At 40.1% G+C, this 25,267-nt stretch overlaps 1 protein-coding gene across 5 annotated transcripts in view; it reads right to left on the bottom strand.

Moving 5' to 3' along the window:
* LOC101123619 (cyclic AMP-dependent transcription factor ATF-7) overlaps positions 1–25,267 on the bottom strand; it is a 96,540-nt gene that overhangs the window by 25,006 nt on the left and 46,267 nt on the right. For all 5 annotated transcript variants that reach the window (XM_060412535.1, XM_012174150.5, XM_012174149.5 and 2 more), the window contains 2 exons: positions 7,193–7,289; positions 2,502–2,620 (listed from right to left, as the gene is read on the bottom strand). In XM_060412535.1, coding sequence (XP_060268518.1) covers positions 2,502–2,620; positions 7,193–7,289 — 216 coding nt within the window. The remainder of the gene's footprint in view (positions 1–2,501; positions 2,621–7,192; positions 7,290–25,267) is intronic.

Genomic DNA, 25,267 nt, shown 5'->3' with positions numbered 1-25,267 from the left:
CTTTTAATATGTGGGAGATAACAAGAAATGAAGATGACAGAAAGCTATAGAACTTGGAAAGACCCCCAGTGATAGGAACACTTCATTCTTATAATTTAAGATGGATGGAAAAATTGTGCACAAACTCTTTTGATTTACCTGCTGATAGCTTATAGCGAATGGTGTTGGATTTGTGGCCTCCAGAGGAGAGAATTTCGATCTGGGGACAAGGCTTGATCACTCCGAGCTTTTGTGTGGCAGAAGTTTTATTACAGTGAAAAGAGACAGCTTCTGACATAGACATCAGAAGTGGGCAATGAGTGCCCCAATCACTAGTTTGGGTGGGGCTTTAAGGGGATGACAGAGGATGAGATGGCTGGATGGCATCACTGACTTGATGGACGTGAGTCTGAGTGAACTCCGGGAGTTGGTGATGGACAGGGAGGCCTGGCGTGCTATGGTTCATGGGGTCGCAAAGAGTCGCACACAACTGAGCGACTGAACTGAACTTATATACTTTTTCAACTGGTACCAACAATAGATCAAAAGAGTATCTTAAGGTTGTAAAGGTCTTATCAGACCCACTCCCACAACATAATCTTAAAATAATAGGATTAGTCAGGTTTCTGTTAATGAGAAACATGTCTCCAAGAAAGATACTTTGTTGTTATATAATAATTATATACTATATACAGAGCTTAAGGAAAAACATACCATTGAGCAAGATATGCTGTTTTGTTGTATAATCCTTAGCTCTGGACTTAAAGAAAGCTGGTCTCAGTAGAAGCAGATTGTTGCCTTAACAACTCAGAGCTTTCCTCTAGGGCCCTGGCCTCCTTATCAACCTACCTAAGAATAAGCTCTCTCACTGCTATCTCCCTCTTAGAGGGAAAGAGTCCTCCCTGGAAATTTTTTCTTAAGTCTTGGCTTTCCTATATTCTGATGGAATTCCACGCCTCACTGCACCATGCAATTATGGGAGGTACACGTGTTAATGTGTATATGTTCTGAAATAGAGATATTAGATTTTTTTCTGAATTATTATGGAACACATATCTGATTTTAAGTAGTGACTAATAACCCAGAATTATAATTCTAAAATAGAGTAAACTTTGACTTTTTCTTTTGCCCCCAAACCCCTTATTCCATGGGAACTACTTTTCTTTGACTCTGCTTCTTGAACTATTTCCTCTGATCTTTCAAATTAAAGGATTCTCTAGGGATCTTGAATATAAAGGTTAAAATCAGGATCACAGCATCTCAGAATCTGAAGTGATTCCAATAGTTTAATCCTCTCCACAATATCTATCCTAAGAGACCTCCATATAATTGGACATACCTTGTGATAGCTTCCTATCCTGGTCCTATTTCTACTTCTGGGCCACAGAGAGTAAGTTTAACTCCTCTCTTACACAAAACTCTTCAACTATTTGAAGACTGCAATTTTGTTCCAATAAGATTTCTTTTCACACTTCCCTGGTGGTTCAATGGTTAAGACTCCATGTTCCCACTGCAGGGGGCACGGGTTTGATCCCTGGTTGGTGAACTAAGATCCCAATGCCACTGCTGCCGCTGCTGCTAAGTGACTTCAGTCGTGTCTGACTCTGTGCAACCCCACAGATGGCAGCCTACCAGGCTCCCCGTCCCTGGGATTCTCCAGGCAAGAACACTGGAGTGGGTTGCTATTTCCTTCTCCAATGCATGAAAGTGGAAAGTTAAAGTGAAGTTGCTCAGTCATGACTCCTAGTGACCTCATGGACTGCAGCCCACCATGGGATTTTCCAGGCGAGAGTACTGAAGTGGGTTGCCATTGCCTTCTCCCTGCAATGCCATTGGGTGTGGCCAAATCAAAATAAGAAAATAAAACAGGAGACAAGTATGATCCTTTCTATGCGATAAAAAATATATACATGTGTATGCAGGGAAAAAAATAAAAATAAAAAATAGCAGTTTCTTTAAATGTTCCCAAAGTGACCTAATTTCTGGTTCTTTCACTATCCTGTCTGATCGCCTTTGAAAGGCCTTTAAGAACATCCTTTCTTAAGCTTAATGTCTTGACTATTACTACAGAGTTACTTGGAGGTAGGAGTTACATACACTGAAACAAAGAAGAGTCAAAATTCAGTAAATGTATACTGATTGGCTGACTGAATAAAACAATCCAGGTAAGAAGTCTGATTAGCGCAGAAAAGAGTGGGATTTGGAAACAAAACCCATTGTATAACAAAATTTGAGTAACATATTCAGAACAAAAATAATTTAAAAAATAGATTACTGAACAATGTCCACTAGAAGGGCAAGAAAACTGGTTTTTGATGAAGACCCAACACTTGTGCTTATCCATCACCTGGACCCCCTAAAGACTTGAATAGCTAACAAGGATAAGTGAGTATTATCTGGTTCTATAGAACCAAGCCCATAATTTGTTGTTTTAACCAATTATGCAAATTATCCCAGAGCACAGTGCAAGTTGCCTAGATCTGCACACCACCAGTTTTTTAAGCAAAAGTCCCGCCTCTTGCCTTTTTTTCATCTTCATCTGCAGCCTTTTTGAATTCATGTTCAAAGGAGCTAGCTAGTTCATTGAAGAGTCCCACCTCTTCACAGTTCTTCAGGAATCGAGTTGGAGTAGGAGTTTGATCTGTAGACATGAAAAGAAAAGGAACGTTTATTTTAGCTTTGATCTGAAATTAAAACTAGAGAGCACATCAAGAACACATTTTTATTCTTCTGTTTGGAAAGAATCTCTGTGTTTAGGCAAATTTTGCTTTTATGGAGCACTAGTCAGTAAAGATTGGTGTTAGGCCACCAGAGGGTGTCTGTGCTGTGTTGCCTCAAGGCCAGCAGAGGGACGACAAAACAATGTTTCGTTGTGTGACTATCTATGTAACCACCTTTCTCTCAGAGGCTGGTTTCAGCTCCCTCACCCCCAAAACAAAACAAAACTGCCCACCAAGGTGAAGTCTGTGAAACTTTTAGGTTGGAAAATCAAGTACGGTTAAGAGACATTTTCTCTTTATACTTATTCTCTGCTAGGTCTGAAGTGAGTAGGTGTAAGCAGATGGACACTAAAATCTGATGAGAAGAGACTGAGGATCAGATGGCTGAGTCTACTTGCTAAAGCTACCAAGTAAGAAATGGGGCCTTGTTTTTCAGTTGTCACTAAGGTAAGAGTCTGCTACCTTCTTGAAGGCATGCCAGGCACATCTAGGGGCTGGGGAACAAGACAGCAAGATCGTGAGCTAGAAAAGGAAACTGCAAACAATAGACCTCACTGCATGGAGACCTGGGACCATGCACGTGGGATCTGCACGGAGAGCAAATTCCGGAAACCAGGATATTTGGATTTAGATTTGCCAGCCAAAATATCCTCTCAGAGGCTGCACAAATCTTTCCTCAGTACACTGCCTCTGCCCTTGGGAAGAGGAAGGCTCTGGGTAACCCACGGGAAGTTTTCAAGTGACTTGAATTTTAGATTTGAGCTTCTCTCTCCCCATCCTGTTTTTCTAGTTTTCCTCTCTTGCATGCTAGGTTGCTTCGGTCGTGTCTGATTCTTTGTGATCCTATGGACTATAGCCCGCCAGGCTCCTCTGTCCATGGGATTCTCCAGGCAAGAATACTGAAGTGGGTTGCCATGCCCTTCTCTAGAGAATCTTCCTGAATACGGGATTGAACCCGTATCTCTTATGTCCCCTGCAATGACAGGTGGGCTCTTTACCACTAGTGCCACCTGGAAAGCCCCTTTTCTCTTTTAGGTCAGTTGATTCTTGTTCTCTGGTCCTAACTCGATTATGATGGTTTTCCTTGCGGTGCTAATCACCCCGGGGATTCATTTCATATTCTAAACCACTAAACCGAATGATAGGGATAGAATGATATTTAAACAATATTTTAAGGAGTGAGACCTGGGGCTAAAATCACTCTTCCTAGCATGATCAATTGGGAATAGTCCAGTGGGATTTTCCATGGAAACAACGTAACTTTTTTTTTTTTAATTTAAACAAAACCTCTTCTGAATTAGAGTGTTTGGAAAACTTACCACTAACCTCCCAAAATAGTTTTAAAAGGTTCTCTGGCAGCTTTGGTTGGCCAACGATAAAGCCACTTTCCCTCCATCCCCGGGTGAGTGGAGGTAATATTCCCTTATGCTTAAAGAGTACTTCAGTAAGGGCACATAAAAAATCACAACTCAAGTGGAACAGGACAGGGCAGCTAAGGGCATGGTTACAGCAGAAGAGGGCCTTTTGGATCTCTGACCTGAGGCTCATATAAACTTTTTCCATTCTTGAACAAACAGCCAGAAAATGTATATAAAAAAAACCCTTAGCTTACTCTGATGATTCCAGAGAAATCAACAGGTGTTTATTGAATGCTTTCTGTGTTTTGCTGCTATATGTATAAACTGTGTGTACGTTTAGGGGAGGGGGAGAGGGAGAGACAGAAGTATAGGAGTTTGGGCCAAAAAGAAGATATGGTTCTTGCCATAGAGAACTAAGAGGATGCTTTTTAGTTGAGGAAATAAAATTAATTTATATAGAGAGTATTACAGTATACAAAAGATATCTGCCGTGTATGGCAGAGAATAAAACTGTTACAGAAATAAAGACAAATTAATGGCAGAGCAATTAGGAAAGATTTCAAAAAGTGGGACTTGAGCTGGGCCTTAAAGAATGGCTTCAGAGAGTAGATGAGAGAGAAGATTAGTAGGCTAAGAGGAGTCAGGCTGGTGAAGGCACAGAGAGAAGCAGGTATGGGCACCAATACATAGGTGAGGAGAAAAAGGTATGCGCAGGTCAAAAGACAGTCACGTTAGGGAAATAAGTTGCATTTAAAGATGGGCGAATACCACAGGGCAAGGTTATAGAAAGCTTGAAAACCCAAATAAAAATAGCCTTAAAGTAAGAGAAAATAAAAAGAAAATGACAGATTTTGAGCAGAGGACAAGAATTTCACCAAGTCTGGCTTTTCAACAGAATGCAAGATGAATTAGAATGAGAGACCAGTCAAGGAGTCCAGCTAGGAGACTATGGAGGAATTCAAGCACACTGATGGTGGATGGCAGGAAGCACAGAAAGGAATACAACAGTCAGAACTGAAGAAAGAATAAAACAATATAAGATTTTGAGAATATTGATATCACTGAATATCAAAGCGGAGGAGCTGGTTTTGGGGACAAGGAATTTCTTAACTGACAGTCACTGACATGAATATCTGAAAACAGAAATACATGTGAGGTACCAGGTTTTAATTTGGAGATATGAGAATCACCAGACTAGATAGGATAGCTGAAATGTGCAATGAATGCTCTGAATGCTCTGAAACAGAAGGCAAAGAATAACAGGGAAACATTTTATCTCTTTGGGACCGTCCTGTATCATTTTCTCTCCCTACTCATGGAGGGTGGCATAGACATTTCCATGCATTTGGAATAACCTGTCCAGCTTGATAACTCTGCCCCAAATTTGGTGTGTGTACAGTCATTAAGTTGTGTCTGACTCTTGGCAACCCCATGGACTGTAGCATGCTGGGCTTCCTTGTCCTTCACTATTTCTCGGAGTTTGTCAAACTCATGTCCATTGAGTCGGTGATGCCATCAAACCATCTCATCCTCTGTCGCCCCCTTCTCCTCCTGCCCTCAATCTTTCCTAGCATTAGGGTCTTTTCCAATGAGTCGGTTCTTTGCACCAGGTAGCCAAAGTTTTGGACCTTCAGCTTCACCATCAGCCCTTCCAATGAATATTCAGGGTTGACGTCCTTGAGGATTGACTGGTTTCATCTCCTTGCTGTCCAAGGGACTTTCAAGAGCCCCAAATTTACCTCTTTCATAAACTTCTTCGATGAATTTCACTTAATAATAATTCTCTGAGTACCGATACTGTTTTTATTATTCACTTATACTTGACTTAAAATACTAAAATTTTTTCCATATATACAGGCCCCAGCAATAAATTTAAGTATGTGTTGCTCACATACATGTTTATGTCCTCTCCACTCTTCCAAGGACCTTCCCCAGGCTTTCTTAAGGATCATTAATGACAATATCCCCAACTTAAGTCTTTTTCCAGGAATTACAATCCACAAGCTCCCAGCAAAGTGCCTGGTACACACAGTAGATATTCAACAAATAATAAGGTACAGGAGATCTATAGGGCAAGCCCCTTCCTTCATGTACAGAACCAGCACTTTGGCTAGTAGTACTTAGAAAGATTGGGCTTCTCAGGTGATGCAGAGGTAAATAATCCACCTGCCAATGTAGGAGATATGGGTTTTACCCCAGGTTGGGAAGATCCCCTGGAGGTGGAAATGGCAACGCACTCTAGTATTCTTGGCTGGAAAATTCCATGGACAGAGGAGACTGGCAGGCTACAGTCCATGCGGTTGCAAAGAGTCGGACATGACTGAGCATGAGCACACTTAGAGAAATTGTGCCTTATTAACTGACACAATACAATAATCATCACTAAATTCTCCATTGGTTAAACGTTGAGATAAGCTTGCTTAACTCAGGCTAAATCAGAACCCCTCGTGGTATCAAAAGAAAGAGCCCACTTTGTCTGCCTGTCTAGCTGAAAACGGCATGAGAGAACTACTGCACTGTTTGAGAGGAGCTGCTGAGAATGCTCCGTTGAGAATGGCACAGGCAAGCAAAACAGTACCTAGAGCAACCAGTGAGAGGTTCCAGGTCACCCAAACTGCCTTAGAAAAGTCCCACTGACTAAGCGTCCTGTTTGCCCTCAGTGGTGTCCGCGGTCACAAAGGGAAGTTGAATTCACGAACTGACAACCCGCCTGCCTGGGGGAAAACTGATGCCCAGTGAAAGAGAAGCAGCCAGGCTAGGCCAGCTTCCTTGCTTTCTTTTGTTCACCCCTTCGCTGTGGGTAGGGAAAAATGTCAAAGGCATCTTTCATCTGCAAATCTTCCAAAGTCTTAAAAAGAAGGCAAGGAGGGAATAGACTGAAAACAGCTAAAGACAAAAACCTCAACACACCCACCTCAAAAACCGCAGAACCCAATCTTATATTAAAAACTGAGAGAGTGGAGGGCACAATAGAAACTTGGGAGCTTTTAGTGTTCCTTTCTCCTGATTAAATGCAGATCACATAAGGGCTCTTAATGGGAGAAGGGGAGTACAGCTCCCAGTACATCTGGTCCCTGGTATTAATCTTAACTGTCTGGTGATATCAAGGCACGTGGCTTCTGGGGCAGCAAATACCTGCGATGATGACTGAGTCAGTTCGGGCTGGGCCAAATTTCAATGTCATCTCATGCTTGTGTTTATGAACTGCCAGGTGGTCCTCGTTTGTAAATCTCTGAAACGAAACAGAAACAGAGATGTGAAAAAAAAAAAAAAGTGACTCAGTGCCCTTTTTAAAATGTCCTACCAAACATCCTACAGTAAGGTTGGTCCCTGGAAAGAGGGACTGGAGAGGAGATGGGAAGGAAGAAAAAAATGGAAATGATGGAAAAGGAGAGGAGATGCATTAAAATAGAGAAAATAGGAAAGGAGAAATGAAGCACTAGAAATCTGGAGGAGAGGGGAAGGGGAAGACCGTAGCACCAACTGCTCTGTAATACCAGGTCCAAATGAGAGAAATGGACAGATTGTTGGTGAAGTGGGATCCAGGCAGGAGGTTCCAAATGAAAAAAACATTAAGGCTAGCTCGTAATAAGCAAGGGGAAAATAATGTTTAATAATGATAATAAAGAAAGGAGAAGAGAAAGGCTGGGTACTAGTTGGTCATCACGAAAATATAGAAAATTCAGAATGAAGCTCTCCATGGTAGGGCTGAACTGGACTATTTATGAGGGGGCTAACAGAGAGATAAATTATGCAGGATTAGGAGAACCATTTAACTTCCTGGCCCCTACAGTGCTGCAGCAGGCGCCTGCCCAGCTATTTGGCTGAGGGTTTTAATGAGCCAGGATGGAGCTGTAGAGGACAGAGGCCCAATGGCCAGAAGTAATGGCACACACCAGCCCCATCGGCCAAATGCTGTCTCCCTTCATCGGGCAGCCCGCCTGGGCTCCATCAGCCATAAAGGGGCCAGTGCAGTGCTGTTGACTACATAATGGTAGAATAAAAACGCAAGCAAAAAAAAAAAAATTTTTTTTTTTTTTGTTAGGGTAGGGAGAAGCCTGTAGGCAGGATGAGGGAAGGGAAAAAGGAGATGGTATGGAGATTTTATTTATTTAGGGGTTTGGTGAAAGGACAATGAAAATGTGAGGCTAGGTCTGCCTCAGTTTATGACTAAGTAAGACAGGGTTATTGGACAGTAATTTATGCTCCCCCCTTTCTTTAGAAGGGGGTGGTGAAGAGAACAGATGAACAGCAGTAATTCAAAAGAATGATACCCTCAAAATTCCCTTTGAGGCTGCCTGGCCATGTTCCTTCATTAAAACATGCCTGCAACACAGTAACAGCTTGGATGCTGCAGTTTTCCACAGCTCTTTCACTAGCCAGGCTCTGAAACATGGTTCTATTTGTCTTTTTGTTTCTAAAAATAATGATTGGTTAGTCCTCTTTTTTCACTCCCATTAGTTGGATACACATTTCCCACCAAAACTATTCCTTTGGCTCTCTATCCACAGCTCTTCTTGACTTCTAACCAGTCAGGAGTTGGCTCCATCCTAGCACCTATCCAGGCAAGAAAGCAAAACTGAACTATTTAAATTTCTTTATTTTACCTAAAAGCAGCTTTCCCCACATTTTCTCTAAGCTCTATCATAACTGAAGCTTAAGACCTAAAATCCTTCCAGGCTAGGCCTACAAGCCTGAAGGGTAAAGGGAATTTTCAATTAAACATATTAAGAGTCAAGAAGTAAAACAGTCAAAAGAAGACTGCCTTAGTTGTTTCCAATGGATCCCGAACAAAACTGAATAGAGTGTGTGGATATTTAGCCAAGAACTTTAGTTTTCTCCATTGTTGGTTAACTTTAGGCAACATGGACATTGATTAGTTATCATAGGCATCAACTTTTTCAGTCACAGATTTTTCCCTAAGGAAAGGATGGAGAGAGTGGGACAGCGGGGGAAAAGTCTTCTAACCATGGGTATGACATTTCTAGGTAAACAAATCAGTGCCGAGGGTTTGGGATTGCTGGGTATTTGGTAAAAGGAAATGAGCAGAACTAGTCTATGAAAGAGGAAAAACAATCACTTTACAGGGACAGGAAGAATAGCAGATTAGGGTATATGTTTTCAAAATGTACTGGTGATGTTATGACAATCTTTTTTTCAAAAATACATTTATAGGTACTTCAAGGAAATTTTCTGTAGGTAGTCTAAAAAATTTGGCACAATGTTCTAGAATACACAAGAATGACTTTCAAGCAGAAAGTCCTTTTCTACGGAAATCTAGCTTACCCAGAACTGCTTGGAGAAAGATTTTAAATTTCCAGGCCTTGCTCTAGTTAGGATCATTTAGTATTTTAAAAGGCAACTCCCCTTCCTGTTACTTCTCTGCATAGTTGTGATCTGTTTGTTCTCTAGCTCTTGTTCCTCTCTGCTACACAACCCCACTCCCTTCATATCACCCTATTCCTCTTTCAGCGGTTTATTTTTTCCAAACCAATAGCTGGTATCTGAAGAGACCTGAACGTGGCTAAAGGGATCTCCCACCCATCAGCATCTCATAGGGTTTTGAAAACTGTGATCACAGGAAAAAAATTACATCTTCATTTTCACTACATTCTGAAATTTAGCATTTCTAATTCATCATAGAAATTGCACATATTCTCATATTACATTAGTTATTATAGGTATCTCAGAATAGCCTTTCTACTCATCACTATTTCAAAATTATGATAGTCACCAGACCTGCCACTAGAACTTACAGACAGTATTATGCTTAAAAAAGCACACGTATTATCAAATATCTTAAAAGTATTTTGGTAACTGTATATCAAAATAATCACTTCCTTTGTAATCCTATGTCTTTTATTTTACTGATTTAAAAATATTATTCTGAGGAGGGGATCACAGGCTTCATTAGACAGCCACTGTGGGTTATGACACTACAAAAACTAAGAATCCTTCTGAACTAAATCAGATGGTATGCTTCAGAGGAGGAGTGAAAATAACAGGAGAGGAGGAGCTTAAGAAGCAGGACACTGGCATGCTTTGGCTCCAGTCATCTCTCCCTGCCGGAGTAAGGAAGAGAATAAGAGTTTACTAAAGTTTTTTTTTTAATGAAAGAGTGTTGCGGTTTTTAAAATTTCCGGTTGTGCTGGTATTTGTTGCTGCACACGGGCTTCCTCTAGTTGCGGAGAGTAGGGGCTACTCTCTAGTTGTGGTTCACGGGCTTCTCTCGCTGTGGAGCACAGGCCTCAGGCACACGGGGTCAGTAGTTGTGGCCCAGGGGCTCATTAGAGATATGGCCTGAGGGCCCCAGATCACCAGCTCAGTAGCTGTGATGCAAGGGCTGAGCTGCTCCATGACATGCGGCATTTTCCCGGACCAGGGATTGAACCCATGTTCCCGGCATCGGCAGGTATATTCATTCCTGTTCACCGCACCACCAGGGAAGTCCTATACTTTTTTTTTTAAATCAAAGTGAATGTCAATCTGGCTATTATTTTCATTGTTCCTTATATTCTCTCTTGTTATATTTAAGAGTTAACTCAAGAATTCTCTGCAGTGAAATATCAGTTGCTCAGTCGTGCCTGACTCTTTGCGACCCCATAGACTGCAGCCCACCAGGCTTCTCTGTCCATGGGATTTTCTAGGCAAGAATACTGGAGTGGGTCTCCATTTCCTTCTCCAGAGGATCTTCCTGATCCAAGGATTGAACCTAGGTCTCCTGCACTGCAGGCAGATTCTCTACCAACTGAGCTATGAGGGAAGCCTCTAGGTGAATCTTGAACCATATGCTTAAGGAAACCATCCCTTTAAAAGCAGTTTCTCAATTAAAAAGTCTAAAATTATTAAGTGATAAAAATTTGACCTTATTAAAAATAGATTATTCTATTGAATTAAATAAAATGGGTAGAGGGGTTCCTTAAAAGGATCTCCTTTTTGAATTATTGCCCATTTAAAAATCCAGCTCTCTCATTTGTTAATACAGTTAGTGAGTCTTCCTTTGTTCTTTGCTCTTACCTATTACCAAGGTTTTGGCAAACAGCCACTCAACTTAGGGAATATTCACTTTGGTTGTAGAGTAAAAAATGATAATTTTCAATAAATGTGTAGATATTAACCATCTCCAAGACAACTGAGGGTTGATATTATTCAAAATTGGACTGAAGAATTTAAGTTATAATGGATCACGAAGGCAGTTTATATGCCTTGGGAGAAGATGTAAATAGTAACACAATAAAGTTGAGAGTCTTATTTGCCCAAATAAATGAATCAGGACAGCCTCTTGGCATAAATGGGAGAGGGAAAGTATTATGTGCTAATTTGTTACCATAGCTAGAGACCAAGACGACTTAGATTTGCCCTATCCAAAGACCCGGGTTCGATCCCTGGGTCGGGAAGATCCCCTGGAGAAGGAAATGGCAACCCACTCCAGTACTCTTGCCTGGAGAATCCCATGGAGGGAGGAGCCTGGTAGGCTACTAGTCCATGGGGTCGCAAAGAGTGGGACACGACTGAGCGACTTCACTCGCTCAGCCACATGTGGTTATTGAGCACTTGAAATGTGGCTAGTTCAAATTGAGATGTACTGTCCTGTACTGTGCACACAAGGGTTTCCCAGGTGGTTCAGTGGGTGAAGAATCTGCCTGCAATGCAAGAGACACAGGAGACATGGGTTCCATCCCTGGGTCAGGAAGATCTTGGAAGAGAGCATGGCAACCCACTCCAGTATTCTTGCCTTTAGAATTCCATGGACAGAGGTAGCCTGGTGGGCTACAGTCCATAGGGTCGCAAAGAGTTGGACACGACTAAAGAGACTTAGCATCCATTCTGGATTTTGAAGACTTAGTATGAAAAATGAAAAAGAGAATGTAAAATATCTCAATTTTATTTTGATTATATGTTAAAATGGTATTTTGAATATATTGGCTTAAATAAAATATATTATTAAAATTAATGTCACTTGTTTATTTTTACTTTTTAATGTGGCTACTAGGAAATTCAATACTACTTATGTAGCTTGCATTTTGTGACTTGCAATACATTTCTTTTGGAGAGCTCTGATCTAGATAACATACCTGAAGATCTAATGGGAATTTTAATCATGTGCCACACTTGATTTTTTTTTTCCCCTCCAAATTAACTTTTTTGGCCTTACTGCACAGCTTGTGGGATTTTAGTTCCCCCACCAGGGATGGAACCCATGTCCCTTGCAGTGGAAGCACAGAGCCCTAACTACTGGACTGCTAGTGAAGTCCCAAACCTGATTCTTTCCCCTCAAACACTTTTCCTCTAAATACAGTTTACACTCTATGGTAGTGGTTCTCAAATAGGGGCAACTCTGCCCCCCAGGGGACACTTGGCAATGTAACAATTGCTTATTACAACCCAGGGAATGCTACTACTTAACTATAGAGGGCAGAGGCCTGGGAAATGCACCGGACAGTTCCCTAAAACAAAAAATTATCTGACCCCAAATGTCATTTGTGTCTCTGCTGAGAAACTCTGCTTCAAGATAACAGGGAAAAGAAAAGACAAACAAACAAAAAGGCTGTTTTTTAGTTTCCTTTGCCAAACTGCCAAACACATGTTTTTGGATGAGAAACTTGGAAGGAAAAAAACACAGGCAGAAAACTTGCAACCTCATTTCAGAAAATGGCTGATGTACTGCCAATCTGCAAACACTTAGGAGAAGGAAATTAGGAAGATGAGACAGAAGGCACTGTAATTGGGAGAAGAACAGACTAAATGCAGTTCTCATGCACTGCCTTGTTAGTAGCAAAGCTGCTGCTGCTAAGTCACTTCAGTCGTGTCCGACTCTGTGAGACACCATAGACGGCAGCTCACCAGGCTCCCGTCTCTGGGGACGAGAAAAGCAAATCGGCTATTTTCCTTTTTGGCTATTTCGGATTTTCACTCCTCAACAGAGGAAGAAAAATATCAAGAAAGGAAATTTTCTTAGTTTAAAAAGCATAAAAGAGACTACAGGACTATGAGGAAGTCAATCTGAAAAGTGATATTAGCATTAGAATCGGCATAGAAGACATAGTTTTGGTAAAAAATACTTTCCATTTCTAGGAAGTTTCATTCTCACCCAGTCTCCTGTAATAAGAAACTGGACTCCCACCTACTAGCAAACTGACTAAATAAACTAAGAAGAACTGACTAAATAAACTAATAAACTTAAAGAACTAAGTAAAAAGTTAGGAATGGCTTGAAGAACAAGCACAGTGGGAACTGGAAATCAGGAATACATGTCAGTGAATGAAGCCCTAAATTTTTAAAGTTGATGTATAATGTATATAAACTGCAAAAATCTCAAGTGTAGAGCTCAATGAATTTTTATATAAGTATGAAAAGAAATAAAGCGAAAGTGTTAGTTGCTCAGCTGTGCCTGACTCTTTGCGATCCCATGGACTGTACTGTGTTAGGCTCCTCTGTCCATGGGATTCTCCAGGCAAGAATACTAGAGTGGGAAGAAAAATAAAAAGAATACTAGAGTGGGTTGCCATTCCCTTCTCCAGGGGACCTTCCTGACCCAGGGATTGAACCCAGGTTTCCCACATTGCAGGCAGATTCTTTACTGTCTGAGCCACAGGGAAGTTTACCCTGCTGTAATCACAACCCAGGTCAAGATATAAAACATTTCAGGCACTCCAGAAGGAACCCTCATACCCCACTTTTCTTAAGCTTTTAAATGAAATAGTTATATAAAACTTAGTACCTGGCACACAGTATATATTCAGTTAGCTCTCCCCTCTTTCCCTCTTTAAATCTTAAGGTAGACAGGTATATTTAAAAATTAGCTTTTCTTTGTAGAATAACTCTAAGTAAGTCAATGCAGAGAGAGTTTTTTTCCTAATCCCGTTAAGACAAGTTTCCCAGACACTTGTTGAAACAGCACCACTAAATAGAATTGAAGAGAAGGTTCAGGGCAAATGAGAGCTTAGCCCAAACTAAAGATAAATTTTTGTCTATTGACTTTGAGCCAGGCATAAGCATATGGGCATTAGAAATGTAGCAGTTTTAAGCTAAGTCCTTGGTAAACTTTTGTGACCAATGAAATTTCTGTGCAATATGCGCTCCACCCTTAGCCAAATTCATTCCTGAAATGTTGTTTTTGGCCACCACAGCTCCAGTTTCCATGTGGATTTGCCTCACATTTTAAAATGCTCTTATATCCTGACCTATGATTAATTCACGTCCCTTTCCTTGTTTTAGAAGAGTAGACTGGGGGAAGGAGACAAATCAGAACTCTTGAGTTACTAGGAAATGAGTCCTGGATGCCTAAACTATCAGGGAACTGAGTTTCTACTTGTGATAGTCTGAAAAATCACTTATGCTGAAACCTAACCATACTCTTCTCCGAAGTTTGTGGGTTTGGCAGCACTTCATGAACAGAATAGCTTTCTTTTGTTATAATATCTACACTCGGGCATATCCTGATGAAAGAAAATAGTTTGAAAAACAGGAGAAAACTGATAACTATAGGTAGAAAGCTCTAGAATACAGTGATATTGGTGCTGAGCAGGGTGGAAAGAATAGCTGACCTTTTTGAAAACACTATTTAATCACTTCAACTGATCACGTATTCTGAAAGAGCAAACTGGGAGATCTTATGCTTCTCACCCTCACTGGAGAACTTCTGTTCCCAGTGCAAGATATCATTTAGGTTTGGGAAAGCGGGGAAAGGGAGAAGGGAAGGGACTAAACACACACACCTCAATCCAACATAACTTTCATCTGTACCTTAGTCAATCTTAGGTTCCTGCTTTCTACTTCAAGATGCTGCTGTTTATGAAATGAGTCACACATCCTGCTCTGAATGCTTCATGGCTCTTGAATGAATCATTTCAAAGCACAGGATTGTTCAACAAATAAATACAACCACAGCAGCAGCAGCAGCTCACAGGCTGCATGTGTGAGCAAGGTAATTTATAGAGGAAAAATAAGAACAGGAAACTTCTTCCCAAAATATTCTAAGAGAAAAATGTTGTCAGGGGAATGAACGATATAAACTGAAGGGAGGGGGAAAAAATCCAACAAACTGTACCTAAAGAAAATCCTTCTGTCTGTGGATTGAAACATTTTCTGCTTGGAAAAGGCTGTTTGAGTGTCTTAAAGAGAAGATTTTGGCAGTTGACTAAATTAGTCCACTGGAAAAAGGAAGAATTTTTAGAGGAGACACATTATTTGAAAGTTGGCCTGGCAGAGAAGCCATCTGATAGAATATAAGCCCCTCAAGTGCAAGAATCCTCATTTGTTTGTTTGTACTTTGAACAGTACCTGCACACAGTGGATGCTTAATAAACATTTGTTGAATAGATGCCAACTAGCATAGCACATAGGAGAAGGCAATGGCACCCCACTCCAGTACTCTTGCCTGGAAAATCCCATGGATGGAGGAGCCTGGTAGGCTGCAGTCCATGGGGTCGTAAAGAGTCGGACACAACTGAGCAACTTCACTTTCACTTTTCACTTTCATGCATTGGAGAAGGAAATGGCAACCCACTCCAGTGTTCTTGCCTGGAGAATCCCAGGGAGTGGGGAGCCTGGTGGGCTGCCGTCTATGGGGTCGCACAGAGTCAGACACGACTGAAGCGACTTAGCAGCAGCAGCATAGCACATTAAGGGTGATAAAGCACCCCCAACTTAGAAAACTCTTATTCATGTGTACGATGGTGGGAGTATTTTCATTATCAATATTCAAAAGGGGAGTTGATATTATTATAAACATTAGATCTTTTCTATAGAACTAAAGGCTGGGTCCAGTGAGGACCAAGAATACCCTAATGGGAGGAGCTTAGAATAAGAAACAAATTGAATTTCAAGAATTAAGACAACATGAAAAAGTCAAAACAGCAGCAAAAGGGATTTAAATCACTGGGAAGAATTTCTCGACTCTGAGGGTGAGGGGGCTGAAATCGTTCCCAAAGTAGATTTTAAAGGAATGTAAAATGTATAGTTTTCTGGACCTCTTTTATTTTTATAACTATTTTCTCCTATTCTTCCATTAGTGCTTTCTATCCAGGTGAGTCTCTCCTGATCTGCAAAATCCACTTGTTCTCAATTTTGTGCCTACACACAATCCCTCTACTCTCAGACATGCCTTTCTCTCTCGCCTCAGTTTATCTCAATACTATAACCTTCCAAGGCTCAGCTGAAACCCAGCTGCTTTTTGAAAGCTTCTCTAATGATTCTAACCTTCAGTAGTCTAACTTCCCTGAACTTGTATGGTACTTTGAACAATCTGCACCATATAATTTAGAATTCTAGTCTACATGCTCTCACAGTTTTATCCTTTAAAGTGGACTATAAACTACCAGACGGTTAAAAATGTATCCTACACTTATTTTTTTGGTCATGCCAAGTGGCTTTTAGGATCTCAGTTTCCCAACCAGGGACTGAATCAGGCCCCAGCAGTGATGGCGCTGATTCTGACCATTGGACCGCCAGGGAATTCCCCATACTTATTCTTTACCCTTCCAACCAATCCTATCTTGGGGCTTAACTTGGCAGAGAGCACACAACGGGTACTCAATAAATTCCTTTTCCAGTGATTCAGTTCAGTTCAGTTGCTCAGTCGTGTCCGACTCTTTGCAACCCCATGAATCCCAGCACACCAGGCCTCCCTGTCCATCACTATCTCCCGGAGTTCACTCAAACCCATGTCCATTGAGTCGGTGATGCCATCCAGCCATCTCATTCTCTGTCGTCCCCTTCTCCTCCTACCCCCAATCCTTCCCAGCATCAGAGTCTTTTCCAATGAGTCAACTCTTTGCATGAGGTGGCCGAAGTATTGGAGTTTCAGCCTCAGCATCAGTCCTTCCAATGAACACCCAGGACTGATCTCCTTTAGGATGGACTGGTTGGATCTCCTTGCAGTCCAAGGGACTCTCAAGAGTCTTCTCCAACACCACAGTTCAAAAGCATCAATTCTTTGGTGCTCAGCTTTCTTCACAGTCCAACTCTCACATCCATACATGACCACAGGAAAAACCATAGCCTTGACTAGACGGACCTTTGTTGGCAAAGTAATGTCTCTGCTTTCTAATACGCTATCCAGGTTGGTCATAACTTTTCTTCCAAGGAGTAAGCGTCTTTTAATTTCATGGCTGCAATCACCATCTGCAGTGATTTTGGAGCCCAGAAAAATGAAGTCTGACACTGTTTTCACTGTTTCCCCATCTACTTCCCATGAAGTGATGGGACCAGAGGCCATGATTTTCATTTTCTGAATGTTGAGCTTTAAGCCAACTTTTTCACTCTCCTCATTCACTTTCAACAAGAGGCTTTTTAGTTCCTCTTCACTATCTGCCATAAGGGTGGTGTCATCTGCATATCTAAGGTTATTGATATTTCTCCTGGCAATCTTGATTCCAGCTTGTGCTTCCTCCAGCCCAGTATTTTCAGGATGTACTCTGCATAGAAGTTAAATAAGCAGGGTGATAATATACAGCCTTGACGTACTCCTTTTCCTATTTGGAACCAGTCAGTTTTTCCATGTCCAGTTCTAACTGTTGCTTCCTCACCTGCATATAGGTTTCTCAGGAGGCAGGTCAGGTGGTCGGGTATTCCCATCTCTTTCAGAATTTTCCAGTTTATTGTGATCCACACAGTGATTAGGTCACAGTGATTAGGTGTTATACAGTGGTATAACAGTTGAAAAGCTTTTATCACCTTTAGATTCTAAGACCTTTAACAGGTACACTTTCAGAATGATCTGCTTCCTTTCCATCTCCATTTCCAAAGTATATTTCACTATGCAAATAAATGAGAATCAATGTATCCCCCTACTGTTTTGTTAGATACCAGGTTCCCTTTATTATAGAAAGGCACTTTGGACACTTTCAGTAACTGCGGTTATATTGTTGTTGTATGAAAGGGCATTCAAACCATGGCTTGTGGATCAATTTACTGTCTTTGGGTATCTGATTCCATCACTGAATTTTGGTTAATTTAGCTGCAAAGTCATGTCCAACTCTTTGCGACCCTGTGGACTGTAGCCCACCAGGCTCCTCTGTTCATGGGATTTTCCAAGCAAAAAATACTGGAGTGTGTTGCCATTTCCTTCTCCAGGGGATTTCCCCACCCAGGGATTGAACCTGGGCCTCCAGCACTGCAAGCAGATTCTTTACCAACTGAGCCACCTGGGAAGGCCTCACTGAACTTTACTACCAACTAAAATGCTCTGTGCAAAAAAATATAAATTCATCAACAGCAACCTTTTCCTTCTTCACTCCCCAAACCACCAGTGGTAGTTTTAACCACATCCTTTTAAGCATTTTCTTTCAGGATCCCAATTACTTGAATTTTATTGGGCAGAATATCAGCAACACACAGAAGTCAAGCCATGTCAAGAACTGGATTCCTCCCTTTACAATGTTTGCCCTGGAGTATCTGACAAGAGGAAAAGATACATTACAATCAAACTGACAAACCAGTTGGCATTTGGAAAAAGAATATTCAAACCTATCGTCAACACTGAATTGCTGGATCTTCACTGTTAGGATCTGGGATTAACACTAACACATTATTCATAACATCCAGACAAAGGATGCAAAGTTTTAAATGCTTAGCCACACCTGATCACTCATTTTTATTTTTGTTCCTGTTCCCTCCTCCTATTTATGACAAATGTGAAAAATCATGAGCCCCATGGGTAGTGTTTTTTGCCAAGTAAGTTACAGGTGCCTAATAAATCACAGCAGAAAGGAAAAGAGCTCCAAAGGTCATACAGGCCAACCCCAACCAGGGACTGGGTAGTATGGAAAAAGGAATGGCAAATATAATTTCTTGTGAGTTTTATAACTGAATAAAATTAGGTATTTTATTTTCACTTTATTTATGAATGTTACTTATTATGGGACTGAGAAATATAATCTTCAGGTTTCAATGTACTTAGAAAGTCCTGGTCATCTCAACTTCTATGGGATTCCCTAGTATCACAGTAAAGCAGGAAGTGTAAATCTTCCCTCCTCCTCCTCTTGCTCTTTTTTTTTAAATTGTGATAAAATACACATGACATTAAATTTATCATATAAGCTGTTTTACCTGTACAGTTCAGTGGTATTAAATACATTCATCTTATTGTGCACCCATCACCAACATCCACCCCCCATAACTCTCTCTTGTAGAAATGTACCTCTATACCCATTAAAAAGTAACTCTTCATTTTCCCCTTCCCACTCTCTGGCAACCACCACGATATTTTCTGTCTTTAAGATTCTGACTACTAGGCAATGGCACCCTACTCCAGTACTCTTGCCTGGAAAATCCCATGGACGGAGGAGAATGGTGGGCTGCAGTCCATGGGGTCCTAAGAGTTGGGCACGACTGAGCGACTTCACTTTCACTTTTCACTCTCATGCATTGGAGAAGGAAATGGCAACTCACTCCAGTGTTCTTGCCTGGAGAATCCCAGGGGCAGGAGAGCCTGGTGGGCTACTGTCTATGGAGTCGCACAGAGTTGGACACGACTGAAGCAACTCAGCAGCAGCAGCAGCAAGAACCTCATGTGAGTGAAATCATGTGTTATTTGTCTGTGACTTATTTCACTCAGCACATCCATGCTGTCGAATACTGCAGAATTTCTTTTTAAGGCTGCATGAAAACCCACTGTATGTATATATACCACATTTTGTTTATCCATTTATCAGTAAATGGACAGCTGGGTTGTTTTATATTTTAACTACTGTGAATAATGCTTTGAATACAGTTGTATATATATCTCTGCGTTTAATTCTTTCGGGTATATATCCAAAAGTGGAACTGCTGGATTATATATCAACAAATAGTAATTCTATTTTTATTTTTCGAGGGAACTATCATACTGTCTTCCTCATTGGCTGTACCATCTTACATTCCCACCAACAATGCACAAGGGTTCTAATTTCTCCATATCCTTGACAACACTTGCTACTATCTGGGTGTTTGTTGTTGTTGTTGTTGTTGTTCTTGAAGCATGCATTCTAATGGATGTGAAGTAGTTATCACTGTAGTGTTAATTTGCATTTCCCTAGTGATTAGTGATATTGAATATTTTTTCATGACCAGTTGGCTATTTTGTGTATCTTTTTTTGAGAAATGTCTATTCAAGGCTTTTTGCCCATTAAAAAAAAGTATTTATTTTTAATTGGGGGATAACTGCTTCACAATGTTGTGGTGGCTTCTGCCATATGTCAACATGAATCAGCCATAGGTATACATATGGACCTCCCTCCCACCTCCCATTCCATCCCACACCTCCACGTCGTCATAGAGCACCAGGTTGAGCTCCCTGCATCATATGGCAAATTTCTGCTGCTATCTGTTTTACATATGGAAATGTATATGTTCCAATGCTGCTCTCTCAATTCATCCCACCCTCCCCTTCCTCCACTGTGTCCACAAGTCTGTTCTCTATGTTTGCATTTCCATTGCTGCCCTGCAATAGGTTCATCGATACTATTTTTCTTGATTCCATATATATGTGTTAATATATGATATTTGCTTTTCTCTTTCTGACTTAATTTAACTCTCTATAATGGGCTCTAGGTTCATCCACCTCACTAAGTGACTCAGATGTGTTCTTTTTAATGGCTGAATAATATTCCATTGTATATCGATGTACCACAAATTCTTTATCCATTTGTCTGTTGATGGACATCTAGGCTGCCTCCATGTCCTGGCTATTATAAACAGGGCTGCAGTGAACACAGGGGTACATGTGTCCTTTAGAATTGTGGTTTTCTCAAAGTATATGCCCAGTAGTGGGATTGCTGGGTCACATGGTAGCTTTATTCCTAGTTTTTAGGGAAATCTCCATGCTGTTCTCCATAGTGGCCATATCAATTTACATTTCCACAAACAGTGCACTACCAGGGCTTCCCTGGTGGCTCAGCACTAAAGAATCTGCCTCCCAATGCCTGCCAGTGACAGTGATGCAGGTTCAATTTCTGGGTTGGGAAGATCCCTGGAGAAGGAAATGGCAACCCACTGTAGTATACTTGCCTGGGAAATCCCACGGACAGGGAAGCGTGGTGGGCAACAGTCCATGAGGTTGCAAAAGGTCAGCCACGACTCAGCAGCTAAATAACAACAGTGTAAGAGGGTTTCCTTTTCTCCACATCCTCTCCAGCATTTACCACTGGTAGTTTTTTTCTTTTTATGATGGCTATTCAGACAAGTATGAGATGATACCTCTTTGGAGTTTTGATTTGCATTTCTCTAATAATAAGCAATATTGAGCATTTTCCATGTGTTTATTAGTCACCTGTATAGCTTCTTTATAGAAATGTCTGTTTAAGTCTTCTGCCCATCTTTTGATTGTTTTTCTGCCATTGAGCTGCCTGAGCTGTTTGTGTATTTTGGAGATTAATCCTTTGTCAGTAGCTTCATTTGCAATTATTTTCTCCATACTGAGGGTTTGTCTTTTCATCTTGTTTATGGTTTCCTTTGCTGTGCAAAAGCTTTTAAGTTTAATTAGATCCCATTTTTGTTTTTAATTTCTATTACTCCAGGAGGTAGGTCATAGAGGATCTTGCTGTGATTTATATCAAAAGAGTGTTCTGCCTGTGTTTTCCTCTAACAGTTTTATAGGTTCTAGTTTTATATTTAACTCTTTAACCTATTTTGATTTTATCTTTGTGTATGGTGTTAGGAAGTGTTCTAATTTAATTCTTTTACATATAGCTGTCCAGTTTTTCCAGCACCACTTACCGAAGAGACTATCTTTTCTCCACTGCATATTGTTTCCTCCTTCTCAAAGATAAGGTGCCTATAGGTGTGCAGGTTTACCTTAGGGCTTTCTATCTTATTCCATTGGTCTATATTTCTGTTTTTGTGCCAGTACCATACTGTCTTAATGACTGTAGCTTTGTAGTATAGTCTGAAGTCAGGAAAATTGATTCCTCCAGCTTCATTCTTCTTTCTCAAGATTGCTCTGGCTATTCAGGGTCTTTGTGTTTCCATATGAATTGTGAAATTTTTTGTTTTATTTCTGTGAAAAGTACCATTGGCAATTTGATAGAAAGCAAAAAGTGAAAGTGTTAGCCACTCAAGTTGTGTCTGACTCTTTGCGACGCCATGGTCTGTCCATGGAATTCTCCAGGCAAGAACTTGATAGGGATTGCATCACATTTGTAGATTGCTTTGGGCAGTATTTAGTAATTTTCACAATATTGATTCTTCTAATCCAAGAACATGGTATATCTCTCCATCTGCTTATGTCATCTTTGACTTCATCAGTGTCTTATAGTTTTCTGCTCTTTCGTCTCCTTGTTTATTTTGTCTCTGTTTATTCCTAGTTATTCTTTTTATTGTAATGGTGAATGGGACTGACTCCTCTTTCTGATTTTTCATTGTTAGTATACGGAAATACAAGGGATTTCTGTGTATTGACTTTGTATCCTGTGACTTTGCTAAATTCACTGATTAGCTATAGTAATTTTCTGATCATACCTATAGGGTTTTCTACACATAGTATCATGTTGTCTGTAAACAGTGAGAGTTTTACTTCTTCTTTTTCAACCTGAATTCCTTTTATTTCTTTTTTTTCTCTGACTGCCATGGCTAGGACTTCCAAAATTATGCTGAATAACAGTGGCAAGAGTGTTGCCCATTTCTTAATTGGTTGCTTTGTTGTTGCTGAGTTTTATTTTTTGTATTTTTAAATTTTATTTTCTGTTTTGGCCACACTGTGTCTTTACTGTTGTGTGAGGGCTTTCTCTAGTTGCGCTGAGCATGAGTTACTTTCTAGTTGTGGTGCGTGGGCTTCTCACTGCGGTGGCTTCTCTTGTGGAACACAGGCCCCAGAATGCCCAGGCTTCAGTAGCTGCAGTCACAGTCTCTAGAGCACAGGGTTAGTAGTTGCGGTGCACAGGCTTAGTTGCTGCACAGCATGTAGGATCTTTCCAGACCAGGGATTGAACTGGTATCCCTTGTGCTGGCAGGCAGATTCTTAACCACTGGATGCCACTAAGGAAGACCTGCTGTTGAGTTTTAGAAGTTTTCTATACATTCTGGGTATTAATCCATTATCTGATATATGACTTGCAAACATTTTCTCCCATTGTGTAGGTTGCCTTTTTACTGTGGATACTGTCTTCAAATGTATAAAAACAATTTAACTTAAATAAAATCCAATCTATTTTTTTCTTACTTGTTCCTTTGGTGTTATATCCAAGAAATCACTGCCAAATCCAGTATCATGAAGCGTTTGTCCTATTTTTCTTCTAAGAGTTTTCTATACAGTCATTACATATTTTTACTGCACTGAAACTTTTATTAACATATAATATCCTTCTTTATCTTTTGTAACTTTTTTTTTAAACTTTCACTTTGATCTAAAATCTATTTATTCTTGTATCAGTATATTCATCACTGTGCTCTTTCAGTTACTACTTGCATGGAGCATCTTTTTTTCATCTACTCATTTTCAATCTGTTTGTGTCTCTGGGTCTCAAGTGAGTTTCTTATAGACAGCATATAGTTGGATCATGTGGGCTTCTTTTGTTTTTATTAAAGTACAGTTATTTACAATATTTCATTAGCTTCAGGTATACAGGAAGTGATTCAGTTATATTTTTTCAGATTATTTTAAATGATAGGTTATTACAAGATATTATATAGTTTCCTGCAATATACAGTAAATCTTGCGGCTTATCTGTTTCATACACAGTAGTGTTTATCTGTTGAGCCCATACTCCTAATTTATGCCCTTACTTCTTTCTCCTTTGGTAACCATAAGTTTGTTTCCTATGTCTGTGAGTCTGTTACTGTTTTGTAAAAGATTCATTTGTATTATTTTTTAGATTTCACATATAAATGATATCATGTTGTCTCTCTGTCTTATTTATTCCACCCACGATGCTGCAAATGGCAATATTTATTCTTTTTTGGATCACGTGTTTTTAGCCATTCTGCCAATCTCTGTCTTCTGAGTGAAGAGTTTAACTCATTTATATTTGAAGTAATTCCTGATAAGGAGGAACTTACTTCTGTCTATGTGTCTTCAACATGCCTTATAGTTTTTTACCCCTCATTTTCTGCATTACTATCTTCTTTTGTTGATTTTTTGTAGTGAAAAGTCTAAATTTCTTTCTCATTTCCTTTTGTGTATATTCTACAACTACTTTCTTTGTAGTTACCATGAGGATTGCATTCAACATGCTAAAGTTTTAATACTCAAATCTGAATTTATACCAGCTTAACATCAATAATAAGCAAAAACTCTGCTCCTTTACAGTTCTCTGATGATCTCTTTCCATTGCTTATTTCACACAATTAAAATTTTATACACTGCAAACTCCCAAAACTTAAATAATCCTTATAAATGCATCAATCTCTTAAATTACATGGAAAACAAGATTTGAAGTGACAAACCAAAGTTACAGTAATATTATCTTTTACAATAGAAATGTTTTTCCTTAAATGCATTACTGTCTTAAATCATGCCGAAAACAAAAAGTGCAATTACAAGTCATTCACTCTTGTAGTAATAATATTAGCTTTATAATTGCCCCTGTATTTACTTTTCTAGAGATTCTTATTAATATTTCTCCAAATGGCATTGAGTTACTATCTTGTATATTTTCATTTCACTTTTCAGGACTCCCAAGCATTTCTTTCAGGTCAAGTCTAGCAGTCACAAACTCCCTCGGCTTTTACCTCTCTGGGAATGTCTTAATTTCTCTCTCATTTTTGAAAGGCAATTTTGCTGGATACAGGATTCTTGATTGACAGTTTCTTTCTTTTAGAACTTTGCATACATTTGGTCAATTGTCTTCTGGCCTCCAAAATTTCTGATCAGAAGTCTGCTTATATCTTATTGATGTTTCCTTGTATGTGATGGTTCATTTCTCTTTTGCTGTTCTTATGATTCTTTGACTTTGAAAATCTGCTTATAATGTGTTTTGATGTGGATCTCTGAATTCACCTTCTTGGAGTTTGAGATTTTTGGTTGGGAAGTGGTCAAACATTATTTCCTCAATGTTTCTCTCCGATCTGTCCTCTTTATTTCCTGCCTCCCTCCTTCCCTCTATTTCTGGACTCCCACAGTGCATATACTGGTCTACCTGATGGTAACTCAGGGGTCCCTTAGGCTTTGCTTGCTTGTCAGTATTCGCTTTCTGTCCTTCACACTTGATAACTTCCAAATTCCAATTTTCCTTTTTTGGCCACACTATGCAGCTTGTGGGATCTTAGTTTCCTAACCAGGGATCAAATCTAGGC

Source organism: Ovis aries, chromosome 3, assembly GCF_016772045.2.
Source record: "Ovis aries strain OAR_USU_Benz2616 breed Rambouillet chromosome 3, ARS-UI_Ramb_v3.0, whole genome shotgun sequence".
NCBI classification, from domain to species: Eukaryota; Metazoa; Chordata; class Mammalia; order Artiodactyla; family Bovidae; genus Ovis; species Ovis aries.
This window is presented reverse-complemented; position numbering and strand designations above follow the sequence as displayed.